Here is a 25,435-nt window from a genome sequence, read left to right as displayed (position 1 = left end):
AAAAATTCTTCATAGTATGTGAGGTTCTAATGATAATCTTTATAACTGTCATTATCATTTTATATTATCTAATATATTAGTTGCATTAAAAAATAATATATATAAAAAAAGAAAAAAAAGGTTTGGTAGATATATATATATATATATATATATATATATATATATATATATATATATATGCATGAAACATGATATTATTTTATTTTAAATTTTTTTTAAAGGTGTATAACTATATTTAATATAGATATTAAAAAAGGTATTGGTACCGGTAATAATATTCGCACGATTTACTGATTGATTATATATATATTGTTTGATTTTTTCTATAGAAAATAAAACATGAACATTTTTTATCATATATGTTCAGTCTTTACAATAATAAACTAATAGTGAGAGATATGTATTATAAACGTATCAAGATTTAATATTACTTTTGATATTGATATAGGAATCTACTAATCTAAAGTAATATATTTTTATTAATATATTATTTGATAAAACATAGTTAAAAGATAATATTTGTGATATATTAATTGAATATTAAAAAAATGGTGTTCAATATTTTGAGTGATTTTATACTTGTAATTGTAAAAGTTGATGTTGCATTGAAATAACATTCTGAATGGTTCTGAATTTTATATCCACAATTGATACTCTGACACTTGTAACAATAAATTGTCTTTGATAGGTGGATTTAGTTTTTGTTTATAACTTGACATAACCTATAACACTCTTATACATCATATAGGTTTTTCTAAATATATGGGGTTGGAAGAATTTAACATTTTCTATTGATCATACACCATTAAAAAAAGCTTAAGGAGTTATATTGTAAATATTAGGAATCATTTGAGCCTTTTTAAATAATTCATGCTTAATAATAAAATTTTTAATATTTAAAAATTTTGTTGGGCATACATTTTAAAACTTACTAATGACATATATGAAGTTTTTCTTAAAAAAAAAAAAACATTTAGTGATATTTCTAAATGTGTCGTTAACAAACTAAATTAGACTTGTAGCGACCCACTAATTTACGACGTTGATTTGTTGCGCGACACAGATCGATGAGTGAATTGTATCTATACATTCTTAGATCTCCTTTCAGTGACAGATGAGTGCTTTATTGAAATAGTGATATTATATATGACAAGAAAGAGACGTCTATAAATACAATAGTGCTCGTTGCTCTACTAACTAATGTTGTATGTCACGTCTTTGATAATGAAATATATCTTGAATTAACGATGATATACTAACATAAGAAGACCCCCCTTCCGCCATCGCTATCTTAGCCATTTCCGCAAGCTTCTTTACCGTCTTCCTTCGTTGTTCCGCTTCGTCGCCATCTTCTTTCATTAAGCATTCGATAGCCGTCTTGACATCATCCTTCTTCACGAGCGCTTCAGCTTTATCTTCGCGGCTGAAAGGATCAACAGGAACTTCCACACCAATTCTAACTCCAATTTTTAGAATTTCTACAATGAAGGCTTCATTTAGAAACTGGTCAGCAAAATGTGGCCATGTAATCATTGGCACACTGGCACACACTGCTTCCAGCGTCGAGTTCCATCCGCAGTGTGTCAAGAAACCCCCGACTGCTCCATGTGACAGTATCAACACTTGCGGTGCCCAACCATGCACGATTAACCCTCGGTCTTTCACCCTCTCATCAAACTCTTGATCCGAAAACCATTTCTCCAGTTCTTCTGTTTTGTTTCTTATGCACCATATAAAGGGTTGCTTTGTTAACTCAAGTCCTAGTCCGAGCTCAATTGCTTGTTGTGTAGAAACACGAATTAGACTTCCTAAGCAAACGTACAGCACGGAACCAGGTTCCCTTTCATCGAGCCATTTCAAGCACTCGTGCTCATTGATTGCAGCCTTGTTTCCTCTCTCAGCTATGTCCTGATCATCTTTGTTGCATAGTGAAACCGGACCTATACACCATACTTTTGTATCTCTTGCCTTTGAGAATTCCTTAACATATGCGGGTTCCAATTCGTTGAAAGTGTGGACCACGATCCCGTATGCAGCTTTGTCTGCCTCAATAGCACGGGCCCAAAACCCATTCTGATCAGCACTGGGTTTTTCAGAGGAACCAAAGATATGTAACTTAGTAACTTCAATTTTGTTGGGCAAACCAGGGAGCATGAACCGCTCTGTGTCTGATTTGATTCCTTCTAATATGTTGGAAGTGAAGATAGCATGCATGCACAACAACCAGAAGCATCCTGGCCCATGGAACACAAGTCGTGGTATGTTAAACCTTTGAGCAACATTTGTAGTCCATGGGAAGAAATAGTCTGAGATTATGCAATCTGCAGGAGGAGAAAGTTCCCGAATTAAATCTTCTGCTGATTGTTCTAACAAGTCCATCGCTAAAAACAGTTTGGCTGACGATTCAGATGAAGGAAGTTTATCAAGGGTCTCACAGCCATCTGGTAAACCAACTTCGGCTAACTGGAGATGAAGTTCAACTAGCCGGATCTTGAGCTTAGCTTCGACTGCTCGGGCAATTGCTGGCCTAAACCGATTGGCGGCAAGAGGTGTAGTGACTAAGGTGATAGTCGCACCACGTTGGGCTAGTATTCGGGCAAAATCAACCATGGGTACAATATGGCCTTGAGCCATCAGAGGAAACAACACAAAATGAAGCTCATCAGGAGCAAGTATAACCATTTCTTGACTCTAGTGAGTTAGAGAAATTGATTTTTTGGATGACAAATGCTAAAAAGGGTTAAAGGGGGTATTCACTGTTAAATAACTAACAGAACTAAAGAACAATAGCTTTATGTGAAAATGAAATGTACCAGAAGACATGTTTTTACTAGAACGTGGTTGGCACCGGTCTATTTTAAAGAGAAGTGTAGGAAAAATACTACTCAAGTTTGCTAGGTCATATACATTGAAAATACACTATTGGTAGCGACACTTGACATGTTTGTATCTGACCTTTTGATTTAACCCATTTGACACAGTTGGTTAGAAGACACTGGTAAGCACATTCCTAATATATATGTGCCATACCATCTTTGACGCAACGCTAAAGCCAAAAAATCACATTACATATTATATACGTAACAAACAGCATAACGAAGTATCAGCATACCATATAGGCATATATTTACCATGAAAATCATTTTGCAACTTCAATTATACAAAATACAGTACAAATTCTAACACACAAATATACAAACTTACAACTTTGAACCCTAAGAAACCCTAAGAAATGTTTCTATTTTCTAAGGTATAACTATACACAGATCAACTAGAATTTACAATATTCGAAGGGTCAATTAACCTGCTAAATCACAATACTCACATGCCATGTCATAATTCGTTCCGTTGGCCTGTAGTGTTTCCAATGTGGATCGTCTTTGCAGTCATGTTATCTTATCTCCTGCCACCAGATTCTGAATCAACACTGCTTCTGCCAGAGTCTGTATGATCAAGTCGATCAGCTCTCCAAGAAAGCAAATTTGTAGATTTTAACAACATTCCCAAGGCTGAAGACGACGTTGCTCTCACAATTGCATCTGCAGACCGGCTTCCTTTGCTCACCAACAATCCGAAAACCTAAAATACCATGAAATGCAATATGAATATAAGGAAAATAATATAAAAGATAATCGCTGACATGGATTTTGGAAGATATCTGTACTTGTAGCAAATAATCAGTTTGCTTTATAGACCACATTTTGACTAATGCCAACCACTAAAGTTACATCTCCCTACTTTGGCCCCATATAACCTTACAGATCATTATTCTTGGTTAAAATATCAAAAACTCTTTCGAAAATGCCTTTTATAATCAATATGTAACAAACACAAAGTCATATATCATGCGAATAAGATATTATTATAAGTAATGCAGTAACCGTACAATCAATTGGTGCTAGTTTCATAAGTATCAACGAATTAGTAACGCTATCTTTATATTAGACAAAACTAAATCAACAATACTGGAAGGGAATGGGGTGGGAGTGGGGATTGTACAAGGTGGTTCCTTTTGTCAATAAGAAGAAAGAAATTAACAAGTGACCTGATAATAATAAGCAGCTGAAATATGCTGATCATCAGTCAAAGCAAGCATGCTGCTTGACAAATATATGGCATTTGCTTGGATAGCGGGCCAAGGAGCATCAAAAGCCTACACAATAAGAACGTAAATTAGTTTTTACTGATGGCATGAAGATATGTGCACTTCAAAACAATGATGATGCAGGGTATTTTCAATATGTAATCCCAGACCTGTATTATTGATGCCATGTATGTATCAACCCTGGATGCCAAATGCTGGATGAATTGCCTTGCAAGATCTCTCAGAAAATCTTGATAGTCACTCCTGAAAAGGGTAAAAACAGGGCATCATAAATTTGACATATAAAACATGAAGAATCACTATTATTTATTTATTTTTTTAAACGGCGCATAAAGAATCACTATAGTTGCCAGTTTATACCTGTCATCAGATGTAAAACGATGTGTGTTAAGCAGAGAAAGCAAATCCTCGATTTCCATAAGGGGGGCAATTTGTTTGAGAGTATCCTGTTGGTAACCAAAAGAACAATTATCATGGAGTTGACAAAACTTCAAATTGTCAACAATGAGATGCCCAAAGATATTTACCCGACAAGCTTGTCTAACACTATATTCCTCGTCCAGAAGATGAAGAACCAAGCGTGGCAAGACAGCATGTACCTGAAATCGCTATGTTACAAGCATACTAGAGGTCATGAAAGGACACAGTTCGCTGGTAGGTGCAGATGAAATGGGTTGAATAAACCCGAAGCACTTGCGGTCGGGATCGCACTTCATTACAAAACTAATATGGATGTTTTATTGATTTATACCAAAACTTTGAGCAACTTTCAACCCACTCCACCCATTTACCTTGCACAAACACTTCTATTCAACCGGCCAATTATAAACATAACCCAAATCTACCACTTCATAGGTAAATGGGTCAAAATAGCCACCTCTATGCAAATTATTGCGACAGAAATGGATTTATTGCCTATTAGTAAAACATTCATACCAAAAGACTGGCTTTGAAGAGACTATTCATATCATGTTCAAGAATGCTCATAAACTAAACAAATCTCTAATAGCCAGTTAAAAGTTACTAAAGAACCTGCTCAAGAAAAGAGTCACGTTGTGGCCCAGAACTGTAGAGACTTAGTGCCCCAAAGGCCGCAAAAGAATTTGCTCTCATCTTTGTGCTCATGGAGACCTGTTTACATACCAAATACATTATTTATTAGCAATTAGTATCAGTTACGAATAAAACAACAACCGTGTTCATGAAGACCTGTTTACATACCAAATACATTATTTATTAGCAATTATCTCAGTTACGGATAAAACAACAGCATCTTCACTCAAATTACATTTAAGAATTCACCTGAAGATTACGAAGCCGGACAGACAAATTAAGTAAAACATGCTCTACGCCGTTTGGTGATAATTCAAGAATCTGTCACAGTTGACAAATTATAAGTAAAAATTAACACTTGAGTATAAAAAATTTAGAATATAAGTATTCTTAAATTAATACCGAAAGCAAGCATAACACTGCAGTCAATTGAACTGAATCATCTGAATCATCAAGTAGGGCCAATATTACACCAAGAATTTCTTTTGTGTACATATTAATATTGGTAGGTGGTATCTGCAAATAACGTGTTGAAAAATAAGGCCTCAAAAAAACCCATCCATGACCATCAGTTCTTACAGATAGCAATATGAAGATAAGAACCAAAACCATATCTAATAAACCACAACGATAAATCGTATTGTTCGTTTGATAGAAAAGATTAGAATAACCTATATTTATAGCCTCAGATAGCATTTCATAAACAAGCACCCAAGTGATATTAGGAAACTAAATCAAGACAATTATCAACTAAAGATCAATGCTAACAAACCCTAAATAAGTAAATACTATTTCTATCAGTAATATGGCAAATAATAGCAATTTACAGAGAAAATCTTATAGAAACAACTTTTAGCAAGATATTTTCAGGCTTATCTAAATATTCTGCATTCATTAGTGACAAACCAAAGAATTGCAAGACCTGCACAAGTCCTCGTAGACAAAGACGCCTGACCATAGGAGAATCATCTGACACATGTCGACATAAAGCTTCCACTATCTCCTCTGATACCGAATCAGATCCTTCATTGCTGCATCGAGATGTACTAATCAAGTTAAACATACGGCATTTTCCATTTAACAAAAAAAGCAGAGAGGAGCGTGTTTTGGTGGGAATGTATACAGACATACCTGTAGCGTACAAATTCTGACAATGCTGCTGCAGCAGCTTCTCTTTGGAATCTCACAGGTTGATTTAAATATTTGCTTAAAATAACTGATATTGCTGATACCTGAATAAGCCGGTAGGAAACAGTATAGTACATAAGAAATCGGGAAGATAAAAAACGGCACAACCAAGTATGCATACATACATACACACACACATATAAAAGAAAAGCTACCATGATTAGGGATGATTTTACTTTATCTGTTGTAAGAAAATAAAATACATAAAAGCAACAGACGCCAAAGAAAACAAGTAAAAAGCTCACCTCTTTAGGTCGTTTTATGGAAATACAGCCAGCCAAGTCACCAATAAGATTGATCCACTTCTCATCAACATTGTGCTCTCCGTCTCTAGCTAAAATCTGGAAAGCAAGAAAAAAAACGCTTTAAGATGGTACACCTGCTGAATTGCAGTTATACTACAGATATTGAAAGATAAACACCTTCCCCATCTCGAGGTCCCCGACACATTCACAAAATCCCTGAAATGCTATTAGGAGTGTACTGCAATTGAAGATGAGACCCATATCATTCTATGCATAATATAACAGTTTATCATGCCAAAATCTTAAAAAACAAACATCCAAACAGGCGTTACCGTAATTGTTCATGCTGCCCAGAAATAGATTGACCATGACAGCTTCCTAAATGAAGAGTAAGTATCGCAGTAACCGATGCATAATTTTGTTCCACTGCTCTTTTACCAATTTTACCACCTCCTCTGCAGCATATGTAAATATCAAACCAACATCAAATCACAGAATAACTAAGACTTAGCTATTGCATCAAGAGAAAGACCTGAAAAATGCTGTCAGAGCAACTATAGCAGCTTGCAAGATCTCATTTTCAGTGCGAGCCACAGAAGAATCCCCAGAAGGGTCTCCTTTTCCTATTTCACCTTTATGGACAGAAGTGTGACTCAGGGTGGATATCAAATGCTCCAGAAACAATGATGACAGTTCATTGTGCTGCGAAAAAGCCTATAAAGAGAAAGATTGATTCAAGATCAGCTAAAAAAGGAAGGCTGGTGAAGGTCTTCTAATCTAACTCATGAGATCATCAAGTGAGCCCCAGAGTGCATGAAAAAGATGATATTCACAAAAACATAAACAAGTAAAGGGCCTCAACAAGGATATAATGATAAGTTAGCAAAGGATTAATGACAATTGTGAGTCAAGTAAATTTTTATATATTGAACATTGATGGAAACTCACATAAAATGCATCCTGCATTGGCCAACCACCTGGCATTCTAAGTATATCTTTAGTGACTATATCCCTCGCTGCAGCAGTCAATACTTCATTGAAAACAACCCTTGGACTGGTATGTTCAGCCAGAGAAGAGATCTTTATAAAGTAAAGAAAAACACACAAATACAAGATATTGAAATCACAATTTTGAGACAAGAAATTGATGAGATTTGCATGAGAAAGGATACAGCAACAAGCGTTTCATTTCGTAAATACTTTTCAGGAACATGAACTGCAGCAGAAAGCAGAGATTGGGCTGTCCTGTAGAAAAACAAAAAAAAAAAACTTGCCATGTAATTAAATTACACAGCAAAAGACTCTAAGAAAGAACTACACATTAATGACATGGAGGACCTTGATATATCTGTCTCGTTCAGCTCATTTCCCCTTTTCGTAACAAACTCAATAACTGCTTGTATACCACCTTCTGCTGACGGCTTAACCTTATCACATATAGCTACAGAACACCCATATAGTGTAGCCACCAGCTGCATCAGATAACCGACGAAAAGAAGTGTTAATAACCATATACATTTCTACATATTAAGATGCATGCAATCATATATACATAATAATATGCATGCAATTATTTATGTGTGTATATGAGGCCTTACCTCGTCTTTGGTCAGCAATATACAAACGGATGAAATGACACGGTTAAATACCTCTGAAGGATCGATAGACGTGTCCTAATCATGCAATGTGAGTCAGACTGTCAGGAAACATACATGTGTGGAGGACTTGAATCGATTTTCTTTTTTTTTTTTGTTAAATGACATATACAAACTTACTCTTCTCAATATGGCGATAACATCCTCAAGAGATGACAAAGCAGCGTAGGATGCTTCAATAGGTGTACTATAATTGGAAGTTACAGGCCTCGGAAGAGACAGGGATATATCAAAAAACTGGTCTAAAATCTGCATGGAGTGAAGAAGGTAATAAAGCATAGAGTCAACAGATTGTTCATGCGCTTAAAAAACGAAAATCCAACAGAACCATCAGACTTCATATATTCTTGTGAATGCCTGAAAGTATTACTTTAAAATCCTAACCTGGGCAGAAACTTTTCTAACTTCAGAATTAGTATCTGCACAACGTGGAAGGTACACTATGACTCTATCTCCCAAGCATAAGGCGTCTCGACTTGGTAAAAGAAAAGCAGCTGGTGATAGAAGCAAATGCATAAATTATATTCAAAACAATGGAAAAATTAGAGGTGGCAGTTTCGGCCCATCCTCTTATAAATAGATCTTCAGGATAAATTAATGCATAATACCTCCTAAATCAGTTTTATGCAAAATAAACTACTGAAATTATATATGAGTAAAATACACAGGTAGCCCAATTTATCCCAAATTTCAAATTCCATCCTTTGGGTAAAAAAGTACCACTGGCAGTCCTTCAAGCAAACAGACTACAGTAAATCTGGTCACATGTCACGTACATGAGGTTGCATAAGTTTTTTATAATACATCTATTTTTTCCATTGGTCCACGTATTTAATTAGATATATATTAACGAAAAACATGAAGTAGAACCATAGTAAGTTGGTGACAAACATGCTATATCACTCTCTCTTCCTTTTCAATTAATAAATGATCAAGAATCCCAAAACACTTCTATTTCCCGAAATTGTTCAAGCTAACATCCCAAAACACTTGTTTTCCTTACCTAACCACCCCCATGTATGACTAAAATCATAAATCGGCCAAAAAAAATTTTGAAAAAAAGGAAGAGAAAACATACAAAAGTAAAAACCCATTTTGAAACCTTGTATTATTTCCGCGGCTCTCTCACAAAAAAAACCACCCTCAGAAAAAACCACACCACCACATCATGTATTTCATACAACCAAATTAACACCATAAAGATTAATCGACACCAGCATCAGCAATGACATCTCACTCCCTCGCCTACGTTTCTCATCATCAAAAGCCTATATGTCATCAGACACAACTAAGATCTGTCTCACTGACAACACATCCTTGCTCTATACAACTCTTTCTTTTTCTTCTTCATAATATATTATTAATAGAGTAATATTTTCTACTTTATAGCAATCGATTTAAAGTGGCAATGGTGCAGTGGGTTTTAACGAAAAGATTTAAAGCCCAAGGTTTTTTTTTATGATCTATAAATGCATTGGTAGATGTGGCTTTATTAACAGAGTTTGAGATAAATGACAGAGCTCAACGTTGTAATCAACTCATCATATAGCTTTTAGTCAAAATAGGCACATTAACTACAGATTACAGATTGAAAACTTAAAGAAAAGAGTATCTCACCGGTCCTTTTAGACCAGTACCACAAACATGGCCCTTCTTGACCCATTACCCAGCCCACTCATCTTACCAACTCTAGAAAAAACTTAGCAGAACAGATAACTTAATGTTGAACTCACGTGGCAAACTTGAAACATTGAAGCGGGAGGTGCGATCAATTTGCTTGATGTGCTTGCAACTTCCCTGGCATCCAAGGGCACAGTAACCAGTGACACAAAGAGTCCGAAATTTCAGCAGCATTTCATGAACTGCAAGACATCCTCTTTTCCTCTGATAGTCTAGGGGAGAGCAAACATACTGATCAATCTGTTTTAAGATATGCAACAGCTGCTCTGCACGACTTCGTCCATCTTCCCCACTAAACAATATAAAATTACATATATAATGTGGTTACATCATCAAAAAAATCTATGACCATACAATAAACCCAAATTAAATGTGGTATAAACATATGGTATCTAATATCTGTCACGTCACTCCTTCCTAAAAGAAGAGCAGCAGCTAGAGTACCTCGTGAGAAGAATTGCACACAAAAGAGTAATAAGATTGTCAACAAGAGGATCCACAGCACCAGCAGGATCATTAGGCAAAGCAAAAAAACCTAGGGTAGCCTGTAAAACCAAGTGCAAAACTAATCATAAGGAAAAACTAGTAGAAAACGAGTAGATTTGACCTTCTCAAATCAAATAGAATAACTAATTGGCACCTTCATCACAATGTTCCGCATTTCATTTGTCAACTTTGGATCCACGGATACCAAAGTAGTGCAAGCGCTTAAAGCCAGAGCCTAAATTACATAAAACTAAATTAAATAGATAAACATGTAATAACTTATCTTCAAAGTAATTACAAATTGATATCTATGAAGTGTGGTAAGAACCTGGGTTCGCAAGAGTTCAACACTCAAATCAGAAAAACCTTCTTCATCTTGTCGACGCATCAGAGTTAATATGTAGTCAAGTAATTGGTCTCTTTTTTTCAATGGGAATGATATACCACTTTCAGAAGCACTAATTACAGCTCTCCCTGCATCATGTCTAGTGTTTATAATCTTCATCTCAACATATGATTGTACAAATTCATCAAAATGAGTCGAGCATGGTAATGATAAATTGTGTGTGTGTGTGTGTGTGTGCGTGTGTGTGTTTGAGAGAAAAAGATAGTTTTTTGTATCATCTAACCTCAGATATATGACAAAAGATAGTCTGTGTATCATGCAAAAATATGACTAAAAAACGCAAAGATGGGACACAACCAAAAGCACATATGTGTAAGAATATTGTACCAACCAAGCAAGTCGATTGCAGTGATAACAGCTTGCTTCGCGCTAGGATGACGTACGATTAGAAGATGGGATAGCATATTAGTGCCCTGAAAAAGATGTTACAAGTCAATGAAATATAAAAACACACAGAAGATCCCATGAGACTAGTTATTGGCGACTAGAGCTACACCAAGTCATTTACCAAAACTAGTAAACAGCAGCTACATAAAATTGCATACAGTTAAGCCAAAGATAAAGGCATCATACCACAAGTGCATCTATTCGAGCTTCAATTACAGTAGATGGAGCATATCTTGCGGCATATCCATACATCAGAGCCAATGCAGCATGAATATCATCAGAATCTTTTATCTTACTTTTATCTGAAAAAAAAGATAAGAATCTGCAATACGAACAGTTCCGCGTTGTAAGGCTAATGATGAAGTGCAGTTATAAATAACTAAAAACATATAACTGCATTGAAACCAATGCCAGCAACTAAAATAAAAAGATCAGCTAAATGAGCACAATAACTGCTGGGTTTATGATCTAGATAATAAACGATGACAAAACTAAAAACAAACATATTCCATGAGTAAATACATATCTATACTAGTAACATATTTGATGTAACACACACCGTGAAAACCACAATGTAAAGAATTACACATATATGGACAATCGTTACTAGTAGTTTTTAATCCGATTTAAATAGTTCAGTCAGTGAGCATACCTCTGGAAAATACTTTCCTCGATATTGTCAAGAATTTCTTTAAGTTTATCCAGAACAGTATCCAAGTGTGATGCTGCCACCTGCAAGGAAGTGGTATTAGCAACTTAATAATACCAATGACTCGATTATGTGATGTATTATCTTCATCTTCATTTACCAATCCCATGGCTTTTGCCAAACCAAGCCGATTTTCAGGTATAGTAATATTTGATTGCTTGTACATCCAGTCAATCTTATCACGAACGTAAGTCCTGTTATCCACTTTTTGAAGAAGGATACCAAGACATCTATATAAAAATAAAAGTCTCAGTACACCGCTTAAGACAAACTATGATAGAAAATAGTGGAGACACAATAACATAAAAAAAAAATGCAGAAACATATGTGCAAATAAATTCATACCGATGAAGTAGTGCAGAATGCTCGTCATCGGATGTATAAAGTTCATACTGTTTTGCAAATGCATTTCCTAGAGATATTACCCAGTCGCTGTCTTGGACAACATCCAATGTTTCAGCAAGAAACTGTATGAGTAAAACAATGCCCTTTTAATGACATGAATTGTAAAAGGTAAACCAATGGTTTCTTTAAAACTTGTCATTGTGCCAACAATCCTAGACTGCAAATTTTTAAATCGAAGTGATTCAGATATTTATGCAATATCTTTCAATTCAGCATCTTCAGATTCCTAAAGGATGTTAATAGAAGAAACTATTAAGTGTCATGTCTATAAGATACTCCGTATCAAATAATGTTGATCGCATCACAGTGTAAGAATGAAGTGAAAGCACATATAAAGATCAAAAGGAGCATGTGCCAATATGAATCGGTACACAATTATACACATACATTGATTATCATATCATCCCATGTCTCTTGATAACAATGATCCTGCTTGAGGTCTTCTGTGTCGCTGACATAAGCTTTCATTTTAGGAATCTAGAGCTTACCAAAACAATATATTAGTTAGAGTTAGGTCAAAGGATTAACTCAACCTTATGACATACCAAAATGCAATTAAATCTAGGACATAACAGGCAATGTTAAGCCAAATGATTTGTAAGGGGGTCAGTTCTACAAACCACCCTGATTAAGGGAATTACAAAAACAGATAATTTACTACATATCTTGGGTACCTCATCTTGCCAAAACAAGTTTATATTTTTTGGAAACAAAGAAGCCAGATAACACAGCACCTGCAAGTACCAAGCAGAAGAAAGGTCAATGCCTCTGCCAAAATTTGAAGCAATGTCTAGCTTGATTACCTATCTAAATATGTAGTAATGGAGAACCATAGGGCTTTTAGCCTAGCGGTGTAGCCATTCAAACAAGAGGTGTTGGGTTCAAGTCTCACTTGAGAAAATTGGTGTAAATAATAGGTGATTTAGGAGGGTGCCTTTTGTCTTACAAAAATAAAATAAACTTACTGTCAGAATTTGAGTGGCCAGCTGCTCCCTTGCGAGAGGATTGTGAAGGAGCACTACAAGGCGTGCAAAGAGTTCCTGGTTTACATTTGTAAACAATAGTTTTCAATTTCTTTTTGGGACAATACAAGATACAAAGGCCTGCAAGTATCTATGTTCAAGAAGTACCTCAGGTCGTGGAATATCAACACGAGTTCTACATTCACGAATCATTTTATCATTATGTAGAGATCTATTCCTGCACATATCTGATATACATCTGCAAACCTGTAAAAATGACAAAATGTTCAATTATTCTAGAATGTCACGACATTTCATTCAGAATTAGTAAGAAGCACGTATATGTTAAAAGATTAAAAATGACATTCAATGTCCATAATTGGTTTAGAAAATATGCATTTGAGACCTTTAGCATATAGTCAGATATAAGATAGACTTAGCATTACCGTGGCAACTGCACCAGTGTATAAACGAGGTATAATCATCTTCAACATAAATGGCCAAAGAACATGCTGCAAATTTACATACATGTTCTTGTCAACTTTTGATTCAGACTTCTTCTTTTGATTATTATACACAAGATATATAAATTGATTTTGTAACCATTTATAGAGCTAGGCATATAATAAAGAAGACATCATATTTGTAACTTTAATAAATAAATTAACAAAAATCATATAATCTCAATCATATGATATCAGAATGTAAAGGGAATATCAGGACAATTCGTCAAAGTTCAACTTAACTTTACCTCCATTTCAGGAATAGTAATGGTTATTAAAAGGAGACCTTTTTCACATATAGCCCTTAACTCTGTTGGAAGAACGGCCCCAATTTTTACCTGAAAGAAACGGTGTAAATCACACCACTTGGTGGACTTTAAACTAACACTTGAAAATTCCACATAAATTAGTGGACTTCACTCTAACACAAACCTCTGATCTCTTCTGCTGAAATGAATAATAAAACTGTGTGGGATTAAATGAATCCCTTGAGGTCACAAGGTCGTCTATTTCTTGATCTGACATGGCACAGTGTTGTACAAGATATTCAACAAAAAGCTCCCCAGAAGAACCAACCAAGTAGCAGTGGGAAGCCATTACAACTATTAGCTGAGAAGAGAAGCAATTAAAGCAAATGTGTAAACCATCAGGCAACAATCCTGTAAGTCCAATGAGAGGACAAGAAACATACCTCTGCAAGTGCTTTACAAACCCCCAAATTTTGCACATCCAACAATAATGTAATGGCTTCTATGAGTGCTGATCTTTTATTATGCCAAGCTTCAGATAACCTTGAAAGAATTGTACAATAGCTTGGTTAAAAAAGGAGATCTAGTTGATACTCTGGATATATACTACATGATCAAGAAATGTTTAACCTCCATTTCTTGGATGTCACATATAACAATTCACATTTGACTATTAAAGATGGCAAGATGGGTGGGTTAGCAGTCTTGGAAGATGGTTCAAGAAAGGTTCTCAGTCTTGGAAGATGGTTCAAGATAGGTTCTCACTTCTGACTGGAAGGGGATAATTATAAGTACGAATCAAAACAAAACTGGTCGGGTTGGATCACCCATGAAACAGGATTTGAAATTATATTAAAGTTATTAATCAATGATGTGCTTAATTGTAATTAGAAAGACAATTTTCTTACATAATAATCTAAGGGAATGCTTAGAATTGCTATTTTAAAAGGGCAAACTTTATGGGAATGTATCCAACTTTACATAAATTGCTATGATATGTATTCTACTATTAAAATTACCTTTTAATGTAACACTTTCAAAAGATGCATTTTGATTTATATGTTACAAAGTGATGTAAGTTGATTGCACCTAAATTTGGTTTAACAAATTTAAAGCTGCATATATCATAAGGTAAGTTTGTTAAATTAAAAGGAAAGTGTAAGTTTCTTGACTTCTTCCATTAAAGTGTAATTTCCATAGTCAAATACATGCAATAGCAATTCGTTGGATACCTTTCCATATAGTTTGCCCTATTTAAAAAAGTATCAAGCTGTTTATAATAAAATGTGTTTTTCGCTCTAAAATAAGCAGATATGATTCCCAGAATCCCATCTAAAGACTCCAAACTGTTTAGATTTGTTTAAATAAGCAATCCCAAACACCCTCTAAATCTTCAAAATATGCAATTTAGGAAAACCATGAAGGCTGGACTTTGGTGGCTTTCACCCCGTTTGACATGTTAGAGCCATACATGTTGGGGTATTGTGTTGTCTATGGCCCAGTCAAGGCTGCTGAATTAAGACATTAATTAGGCAGCAGGCCTTAATTATTGAGCTAAGCAGGCTTGATCTTTTTTAGGCAGCCAGCCCCATTACATAGGCCCGTTCCAGTTTTAGGAAACTTGGGGAGCAATTTTAGCAACCCTAGTTGTAGCCTATATAATCTCTTATCTCTTGTACATGTAATTTGGGTTGAGGGATTCAATAAAGAAAAACCAGTTGCCCCCGTGGATTAGTTCACACAGTTTAGTGTGAGATACCATGTTAAATCTTGGTGTTCCTTGTCTTTTCTTTTTTGTTTAAATTCCAAATTCGTGTGTGTTTTATATCAGAACGTGTAACTTTGTTCCTAACAAGCAATATCAAAGACAAGGTTAACGGCTTCCAAGGTTCTGATTCACACAGATCACACAAATCCGTCACCTAGATTAGAGTTCCGGCCAAAACCAGCCACTGCAGCAGCCGCCATCAACCAGAACAGCCAGATCAGCCAAAGACTAGAGCTCGGGCAAAGCTGATTTAAGCAGTATTAGGTCTGCTTTGGTCAGAATCAGGTTTGATTTAGGCAGATTTAGGTCTGAATTGGGCAGTTTAGGATTCCGGCAATAATGTTTTGGGCAGTTCCGGGTCTGATTTTGGCTGATCAGGGTTCAGTTGGGCAGATTAGAGCTTGATTTGGCACATTGGGGTTTTTAGGGGGTCAGTGAATTAAAAGGAGGAAGAACTGGTTTTCGGGACAGTAGTGTAGATGCAGATTCGTTGTGACAATCGCAAGATAGATTTGATTATCGTTTATGTTTTAGGAACCATGTTTGTAATCATTTAAATAAGAACTTGTGTTGATATTTAATGATTACGATTGAACTTCAATATTATATCAGTTTATGTTTTGTATTGTGTTTGTGTGTTATATATTGTTTTGCAGGTACAAGAACATAGAATCAAGGTTTATAAGTGTCGTAGAACACTTAAACAATGATTGGATGTTATGTACGAGCCAAACAAAGCTAAACAAAGAGTCAAAGGTCGTCCCTCGTGCTGACGTCATCAGCATGTAGGAACAACCTCGTGCTGACGTCAGCACGAGGCAGTCGATTGACTTATTGTTTCGGGCCTAATCTGGGATTAAGGCCTAAGCCCACACGATCCAATACTTAACTAGTATAAATACAAGACCTAATCTACGGAATTAGGTTAATCGTTGGAGGATCCTCGTTAATTGTTTTCGAATTATTCATGAGTTTACGAGTCAAGGTTATTTGTTCCTTCGTGTGATCTCCTACACGAACCACAAGCCTTGTGCATCTCCTTGGGTTGGTTAATTGCTTATTAATCAACAAAAGGCAATAGCAATCTAGTTATCTCAAGAGGATTCCGCACTCTTGACATAACGAATCGCGTCTTATTACGATCCACGCAACAATAGGGCACCTTACAAGTAGGGGCTGTTCCTGGAGTGTGTATAACAGCAGAAAACAGAGACTGTTCACAGCAGGGGCTGTTTCAAGTCTCCTTGGGACGGTAGGGAGGTTTCAAAGCTGTTTTTGCAGGACTGTTTTGATCAGGTACCTTCAACCAAGTTTTATTCTTCCTTTTTGCCAAGTATAATAACGAGGAAGCATGACCACTTGTTCTTGAGGCAGAAGTCATTTCAACCAGAAGAGCAGAAGCGAATGGGAAAAATTCATCAAGCAGGAGGCTTTGAATCAGGTCACGCTTAGCTATAAAAAAAAAGGGGGGGGGGGGGGGACATAGAAGCAGAAGGCTCAGTTCTTGTTCTTTTTATTTTGTTGTTGGTTGTTGAGAAAGAATTAATTGGGTAGTGAAGGTCAGATCAAAATTTTCAGCACGGTGTGTTGATGTTGAGTTCTTTGCGGACCTTGATTGGCTTGTTCATGATAAGAGGAGACCATCGTGTTGCATGAAAAAGAGGCAGTAAGGATCCATCAAAGCAGGTGGCTTTGGATTTGTCTTATTTAGCAACGTGAAAGAAAACAGGTGGCTTGTTTTCTTGGTCGGTGGAGATGTTTCTTTCAACAAGCATGATCAGAAGAGGTTGGACATTTTAGGAATCAATGTCCGGAAAATCTCAAAGAACTGAGCACTACAGAAGACTACAGCTCAGACAAGGCTCTAATTGCAAAGTAGAGAGTAGTGTGGATAGTGCTTCATTTAATGCTACCCACAGCAATGAAGCACTACGGAATCTGAAAGTTGGGGATTTTGAAATGGTAAGACGGGCGAACATGAATTTCTTGATGTGTAGGGCATGGTTGACATAGATTTGAAGACTCCAGCCGGTTTATGGACTTTGAAAGTCCTGGTTACTCCAGTCTGGACAGTTGATTTTGTCAAGCAGTTGGATGATTATGGTATGAGGTAAGTTCGGGAACGGGCTGTAAAGAGTCATCAAGGGAATTCTAGTCGTGGCTTGAGCTAAGAAATGGGGTTCACGTTATTTGGTCAGTTTATCGCCTGAGGGAGTGACCATCCCAGTTCAGAAGAAAACAAAATCCGGTTCACAGAATCTCGTGGGCAGAAGAAGGTTAGTTTTGCAAATGGTGGCAAACCCAGAGCTACAGGTCAGATTCAGGTTGAACGTGCTAGGAAAGGTTCAGAGAAAAGGGATTTTTTGACAGTGGGAGCATGGTGTTGTGCTTCAGTCAAAGCTTCAAGACAATGGGTTTAAGTGAACCAGTATTCCAGTTGTTAAAGTCTCTCCAGTTTATTATCTGCTTTAAAGGAGAGTGTTTGTTCCGATGATTTCTCAAGAATTGGCAGTTCGTTTCAGCGGGAGCCGGTAGAGACAGAGAACGAGTCAGGCGCAGAGACAGCCATGATTGATGGGTTGAAGCTCAGTGGGAGCTTTAACGGGCCTTCGGGTTTATCTGATGAGAAGGTTGGGGGTAACTAGGGCGCATTGAAGAACAGGAGGAGTTCTCATTACAAATGTAAAGAAGAGATCGAAGATGGTGCAGTTCGAGGTCCGAAGACACCGAGTGGGAGATTGTTGGGGTTTTGTGTTGTCTACGGCCCAGTTAAGGCTGCTGAGTTAAGACATTAATTAGGCAGCAGGCCTTAATTATTGGGCTAAGCAGGCCTGATCTTTCTTAGGCAGCCAGCCCCATTACATAGGCCCGTTCCAGTTTTAGAAAACTTGGGGAGCAAGTTTAGCAACCCTAGTTGTAGCCTATATAATCTCTTATCTCTTGTACATGTAATTTGGGTTGAGGGATTCAATAAAGAAAGACCAGTTGCCCCCCGTGGATTAGTTCACACAGTTTAGTGTGAGATGCCACGTTAAATCTTGGTGTTCCTTGTCTTTTATTTTCTGTTTAAATTCCAAATTCGTGTGTGTTTTATATCAGAACGTGTAACTTTGTTCCTAACAATACATCCCTTTTTCCTTGAAACTAAAAAATATTATTGGCCCATTAGACCCATTAGAGAAAAAATACAGTCCAAATCAACCTTTCATAAGTTCGGCCGAAATCCCCATCTCAGAAACAGTGCAATGTACGTAAGTGGACTATTTTACAGGCATGTATACCATCTAGAATCATCTGAATTTGAATTATGACAACAGGAGAGAACCTGGGCAATAGATGCTTAAGGACACACAGAGCACCAAAAGTAATGTGGTCTTCTTTCAGCTTGGATTTCTGTTAAAATAAGAGACATGGCAGACTATCAAGAAACCAATATTACAATAAAATATTAACATGAAGAAACTATGGGACTCACATTTAGAAGAAAAATAAATAATTCATCAGGATAAACCATCCCAACAGTAAGAAAGCAATGTTGGACTTCATTATATGTCTGCAACAAAAAGACGTCAACACATATATGAAGACAGTGTATATAAAAAAATGAACACAAAGCGATCAAGAACAAAATTCATCAGCATGTAGACAACGAACACAGAAAATGAATCAGAAATATCCACGTATAAATTGTCAATTAATTGTCTTAAATCATATGTCTGGTTATAGAAAAGTCTATTTTATATAGAATTAAAGATATACATATACTAATATATGTAAAAATGTTTCGTCGATGCCTTCAAGTGGGACAAGTGGCAAAGACCTCTCAATGGAATTTCTGAAACTATACCTTTTTTAAATAATAAATTACAATCATCAAAACAAAAATTCCTCAATACTGACTATGTAAGAGTGATTGAAAAAAAAAGCACCTTGAGGCCAACTGAAAAGTCTTTACGGTCTTTGATGTCAGAATAACTACAAATAACTGGAAGAAGTGTCGACAAAACAAGCATGAGATCCTGAAATATCAACATATATACGATCATTGAACAAATTGTCATTTGGCAATATCTATACGATCACAAAAAAAGGGAACTTGAAAATTATTGTTTAACGCAAATACCATCAGGAATGTAATCTAACCAACCTCAAAATCAAGTAAAGGAGAACCGTTTTCAGAGAGTAAAGAGGCATTCAATAGATTGTGAAGGCTACATGTAGCCAAAAAGGCAATATTTTGGTCCCTTTTATACCTGAACAAACAGATTATCCCAGGTTTCAACTATGCAAATATCATATGAATGGTCATTTATACCAAATAAAAGCAAAGCATGATCATGCATCTTACAATTCTAATATAATTGGAACAAATTTTGGTAGAGCCACCTTCAACAAGGTTCTTGTAACAAGACCGACCAATTGACCCAAAGCTTCAACAGCAGATGTCCGAACCTGGGTCAGATGTTCTGTTAGAAAGTCAAGAATACCAAAACATGAAAGATAATACCACTTTATTTATGTTAATTATCATTTGCCCATGTCATTAATGTCGGATACTGAGATAACTTATAAACACAACCATCCATGAGAGCAGACAAGTATTTATCATTACAAACCTTGAGATCTCGAGAAGTTGCCCAATTTTGCAATAAAAGCTCAAAGGCGTTATTTAGAAATGACCTGCACTTAAGCATGTCCATATCAGAAAGCAAGATGAAGAATGTGCAATACAATTGCACCATAAGACGCCGACAAGCAAATTAAATTCTCACGTGACATCACTATCAAGAATTGATGAAAGAGGGAACTCCACGCCGTACTGCCAACAAGCTTGACACCAACACTTGAATGCTATAAAAGGTAAGAAAAGCAAAACCATAATAAACATACACATGGCAATGTAGCACACAAACAGTCTCAGGCGGCAATTTTGATATGAGGTTATTTCAACATACCATTTGCAAAAATTGGCCGATGCTGATCTCTAACATTTCCCAGAATGGGAAGAACTCGGGAAAGCACACCTTTAAGTCTTGGGGTAAACTGCAGAGCTTCAATATAATATTCAATTCAGCAAAAGATATTCCGTTTCAGTTCTCCATTTATAGCCACTCAAAGAAAACTCGCTATGATGTCAGCAAGTTAAGCAGACAACTAACCATCAGACGTAGCAAAATCTGCAAGTATTTGGACCATAGCTGGCAGAGCTGAATTCTGTGGAGACAAGTGAAGATATAACTCTTCCATCATCTGCAACGCAAGCGAATGAAATTATTTGAAAAAATTAAGCTGTGAAAGAAGGAAGTTAAGAATATAAGACAGAATCATAATACTATCTCTCTCTCTCTCTTGCTCTCCTCTTCTCCCTCTCCCTCTTCCTCACAAAAAATGCCAACAGAACATTAATATGTTTATTTAGCTTTTTAGTCTGTTTACAGCAGGATATGGTATATGGTACCATAATTTATTGATCTGGAATGCTTTGCGCCATACCAAAGAACAGATGCTGCATTCAGTAGATAATATTCTCATCTATTCTTTCAGTAGTTTGGAATACAGGTTTCAGTCAGATGTTTAAATTGTACATGTAAAGTTTACTTATTAGAGGTCTATAAATAGACATCATCCACTATTCATCCATTTAATCACTATATTGATTAAGGTACTCCACAACAGAGTGTAATCTAGGTCACTAACTCAAAATGTTGGTTTTTTAGTTAGATTTGTCCACAGCAATACAGTCATAAACAAGAAACCTAGTTGATCTTGTGCTTAAAACCATAAAAGAAGATTTAAAGTTTTTCGTAGGACCTCATTTCAAGGAATGAAACCACATTAAGTCACAATTTGAAAACAAAATTCCCCTACTGGCCTTAAATATACAAAACCTATTGCATGCTCTTCCCTAAAATGTATTTTTCGGTATTGGTTGATAGCACATCAAGTACTCTACATAAGATCCAACACAGCCAATCACCAATGTACATTAGGTGCCAAGTAAAAGGTTTCCCCACTCTTAATCAGTTGCAAGAATAAAAACTTACCAGGTCTGGTAAATGAGAGCCGATAGCAACAAGTAGAGAAGAGGCGGCTCTTTGCCAATCAGCTTTTATTTCCTACATTGTATGTTCAAGAATAAATCTATATTTGAGAGAAAATAGAGAACTAGCTAAGAACATAACACATCAAAAAGAGGTTCAAACTGAAGAATGTGCTAAGGTAGACAGAACCTTGGACGAAATGATCTCGGCAGTGGCAAGTTTGGCAAGTTTTGTCATATTAGAGGCATCCACTTCCCCTTCTTCCAAAGCATCAATCGCAATTGACATTACTTGAAATACACCAGCAATATTCCCAAACCTCTGCAGTAACGCCACAAGTTCAAATATCTCATTATTACTTTTGTAATCTATGTTGTAATGGCTTTAATTGATGATTGAATTGAAGGTTTGCCTATCTAAAAAAGAATATTGTCTAATATATGTGATCAATTGTCCTTTCTTTCCACAACTGGAATCTTTACAGAATACTTTGAAACTCACTCAAGTAATATTGTGTGTGTGTGTGCACGCGCCTAAAACATCAATCTAAGGTCTATGACCTTGGGAGAATCCACCTGGGTTCGAGGCCCACTTCCCACATCTATGGGGGTGGATTAATAGGGGGTTTTCAAGAGTCTCAGGTTTCATCCCAGACATTCGTGTAATTTAGGAGTAGCAGTAGAATAGTATGCCGTTCAACGTGTACACCGCAGTGGATCCTATAAGAACACCGCAGTTCAACGTGTTTAGGCGCAGGTAGTGCTAAGATAGGTGACCCTTGAGATCCTCATATCGCAAAGATGACAGTATTGTAATGGAGGAAAACGGGGGTTACATTGGACTTGCATGTGTCTCAATCTCATGGACGGACAAATATTAAGCATAAGAAACTTATTTCAACTCTGATAATATACGCAACAATGAATTATCTTAGGAAATGATTGTTTGCTACAAAACCAGAGTCCTAATTTTCAACATTTTTCTAAAAAATATATCAGTGAAACAGAACTCTTGATAGTAAACAAATTCTTAAAACCACACTAAAACAATTGAAACATATACATGCACATAGATATATACTTATATAGAAATAAATAAAAATGTAGATATAGGTATAAATATTACCCTACGGCCACCACGAGACACGGTTAAGCAACAATCAAGAACTAGAAGTGGATTCCTGAAATTACAGTTCCAATTCGAATTAGAATTTGGTTATTTAAATTTTAAATAGTGTGATATTGGAAACACATGTATAGATATAGATATAGATGAATACATACAGAGGAGCAAGGATTTTAAGAGAAGACATGGAGGCACGTCTAACCATCGGAGAATCATCAGCAAGAGCTGATACAAGAACCTGAATTGCGTCTGCAATTATATATAACAATAACAATAATAAGAAGAAGAAGAAGAATTTAATCACATTTGATCATTAAAAATTGAAATTATAAATTAAAAATGAAAATGGAAGGAGTGTGTACCGGGAGCAGGAATTGAGTTTCCAGAAGTAGCAGCTGCCATTCATTCAATCAATAAATTCCCTAACCAAACATAAAAAAGAAAGAGAGAAATGGGATCGCAACGAAAGAAAGGAAAAGAAATTGGAGAGGAGAGGAGAGGGTAAGTAAATGATTAAGATGACAGCGCGTGCAGTATTTGCCAGGTGTACTGCATACCTCCCTCCTTACACCTTAATTTTTCTTTTTTAAAAAAAATATGCAATAGATTATTTTATCGTTGAATATAAACCCTGTTATTTATATCTATAGCTACTATCATGATACCCATACGTTGCGGCGAGATACTATGGTAAAGGTTTTTCATGCCGTGATTAACAAATATAAAGTATGCGTGAACAATCAATTAAACAATAGCATACGATAGACCACGGCCATTTGACGCGTTGATAAAATTAGCAGGCATTTAGGGTTGTGTGTACAAGCATCAACGTGTATCATTTTACGCAATGAATAAGCATCGGTAGATGGACCTGTGTTTACCATTAGAGGATACAATGTAAAAATCAAAAGATTTGTTGATAATAAAATGGTAGTATGAAAGTTTGTGTGGAATGAAAGGTATTTAAATACAACTCAAATAAATCATGGCAATTTATTTATGGAAATTATTATGAAATTAATTAAAAGATTGTTCCAAAAGTTTTGAAAAGTTTAAAATTATGTATGAAATTAATTAATAGATGGTGCCGTGGGATTTTGTATCATAATTGGAAAGGTTTAATTGACAATATATAAAATCATAACTAGGTGATTTTGTGCACATGAGATGTTTCTTACTCGGAACGTTTTTTACGTGATTTGTTTGTGAGGGCATAATAGACATTTCCCCCCTGTAATTTTCAACAGGGACCGTATTATTTAATATATACTATAGATACTCTTTTATAAAACAAACTTCCTCTCCCCTCCTAATTTTAAGAACCTAAAATAACACATTTACCCTTCATCTTATTACATCTTTATTTCTATTTTATAAACTGTGACTAGAATGCTTTTAAAAAAAATCAGCTTCTATATTTCCCTCGCGCAAAAACACATAGCAATAACTTTGACTCAAAATTCGTCCCCTCTTCCCCCTTTCATATCTCACACAACAATTCATCACATCTCCAAGCGCAATGAAATTACTTTTACGTTAATAACCATACCATCACCGTCGTTGTTACCGCCGTTGCATTGCGCGGGCACCAATCTAGTTGAGTTTTAAGAATAACAATTTAACATCTTAAGTATAAATACAGGATTGTTTTTAAAGCCTTTCATCATATCTGTAAGTGTTAGGACCAATGACCACTGGGCTAACACCCCAATATTTACAAGTTACAATATTATTTGACTCATTGTTAACGCTCAAAGTTGAGTAATGACCACATTACCCTCCAAATAAACATTCCTTTCTAATTCTCATGACATATATGACAGATTCTACTCCAGTGAATTCACATGGGTCAATCTCATGCATATGAATTAACTATTGAATATGATATATGTTCAATACTTCATTATGATTTCTTTGAATTTTTCTATTTTCTGATAGAATAGATGACTTCAACTATAAGTGATAAGTCCATACAAAACCAAGTATTTGACACCTGTCTAGAATAATGCATACTGATATTAAAGTGGTAAGTTATTAGAGGGACGTAAATGAGGAAAAAACTGTCATCACAAACATGGCAGCAATCAAATGCCCAATGATAAATTGCGGATTCTTTTTAGATGTAATATTTGTTTTTTGTATTTTGATTTTGCCTAGAATGAATTAAAAAAAAACGTTGTTCGTCGTTCAATTTTTTGTTTTTTTGCCTAATTGTTAGCTTAAATCATGACATGTCTTGGTTTACCTTACTGTGAATGATTTCGAATGCCTCCATCTTTCCTCCTGTGTCGTCGATGAAATGTCAACATGTTTAACTGAAATCTTAAAAGGGGTATTGTGGTCATTACATAATTCAAAAATAATAGTTAATGAGTAATTGTAATTAAAATTGTGATTTGGGGAAATATTATATTTTATATTTAAAAAGGGATATGTGATATTTCAAAATTGATTTGGGTATATTTGATA

The 25,435-nt window shown here is 35.8% G+C and overlaps 2 protein-coding genes across 3 annotated transcripts; both read right to left on the bottom strand.

Annotated features, from left to right (window-relative positions):
• Positions 1–985: 985 nt before the first annotated feature.
• On the bottom strand, positions 986–2,780 carry LOC122584664 (UDP-glycosyltransferase 73E1-like). The gene has a single exon (XM_043756711.1). The coding sequence runs from the start codon at positions 2,680–2,682 to the stop codon at positions 1,198–1,200; it is 1,485 nt and encodes a 494-aa protein (XP_043612646.1). The 5' UTR covers positions 2,683–2,780; the 3' UTR covers positions 986–1,197.
• Positions 2,781–3,090: 310 nt separating this feature from the next.
• Positions 3,091–23,498, bottom strand: LOC122603745 (protein SHOOT GRAVITROPISM 6). 2 transcript variants are annotated; one of them, XM_043776536.1, is made up of 51 exons: positions 23,329–23,498; positions 23,125–23,215; positions 22,967–23,021; positions 22,031–22,162; positions 21,845–21,916; positions 20,960–21,050; positions 20,756–20,851; positions 20,573–20,651; positions 20,417–20,480; positions 20,149–20,252; positions 19,948–20,053; positions 19,730–19,819; positions 19,276–19,353; positions 19,126–19,193; positions 14,476–14,575; positions 14,217–14,393; positions 14,033–14,122; positions 13,728–13,793; positions 13,450–13,548; positions 13,285–13,359; positions 12,994–13,053; positions 12,707–12,796; positions 12,260–12,381; positions 12,015–12,144; positions 11,858–11,937; positions 11,392–11,527; positions 11,150–11,231; positions 10,741–10,886; positions 10,567–10,647; positions 10,371–10,471; positions 9,980–10,218; positions 8,631–8,740; positions 8,367–8,495; positions 8,190–8,264; positions 7,930–8,063; positions 7,764–7,836; positions 7,540–7,671; positions 7,124–7,305; positions 6,924–7,046; positions 6,769–6,829; positions 6,592–6,687; positions 6,290–6,390; positions 6,081–6,189; positions 5,561–5,674; positions 5,408–5,479; positions 5,138–5,236; positions 4,633–4,713; positions 4,466–4,551; positions 4,255–4,348; positions 4,046–4,153; positions 3,091–3,579 (listed from the first exon to the last, which is right to left on the bottom strand). In XM_043776536.1, exons 1-51 carry the CDS (start codon positions 23,366–23,368, stop codon positions 3,397–3,399), a joined length of 5,202 nt encoding a protein of 1,733 aa, XP_043632471.1. In that variant the 5' UTR covers positions 23,369–23,498; the 3' UTR covers positions 3,091–3,396. The 2 variants fall into 2 exon arrangements, with proteins under 2 accessions (XP_043632471.1, XP_043632479.1); XM_043776544.1 differs by having other exon boundaries at positions 4,633–4,704; positions 23,329–23,497.
• Positions 23,499–25,435: the final 1,937 nt, after the last annotated feature.

This window comes from Erigeron canadensis, chromosome 1 (genome assembly GCF_010389155.1).
Source record: "Erigeron canadensis isolate Cc75 chromosome 1, C_canadensis_v1, whole genome shotgun sequence".
Lineage (NCBI taxonomy): Eukaryota > Viridiplantae > Streptophyta > Magnoliopsida > Asterales > Asteraceae > Erigeron > Erigeron canadensis.
Note: the sequence above shows the minus strand (reverse complement) of the source record. Positions and strands in the feature narration are given on the sequence as shown.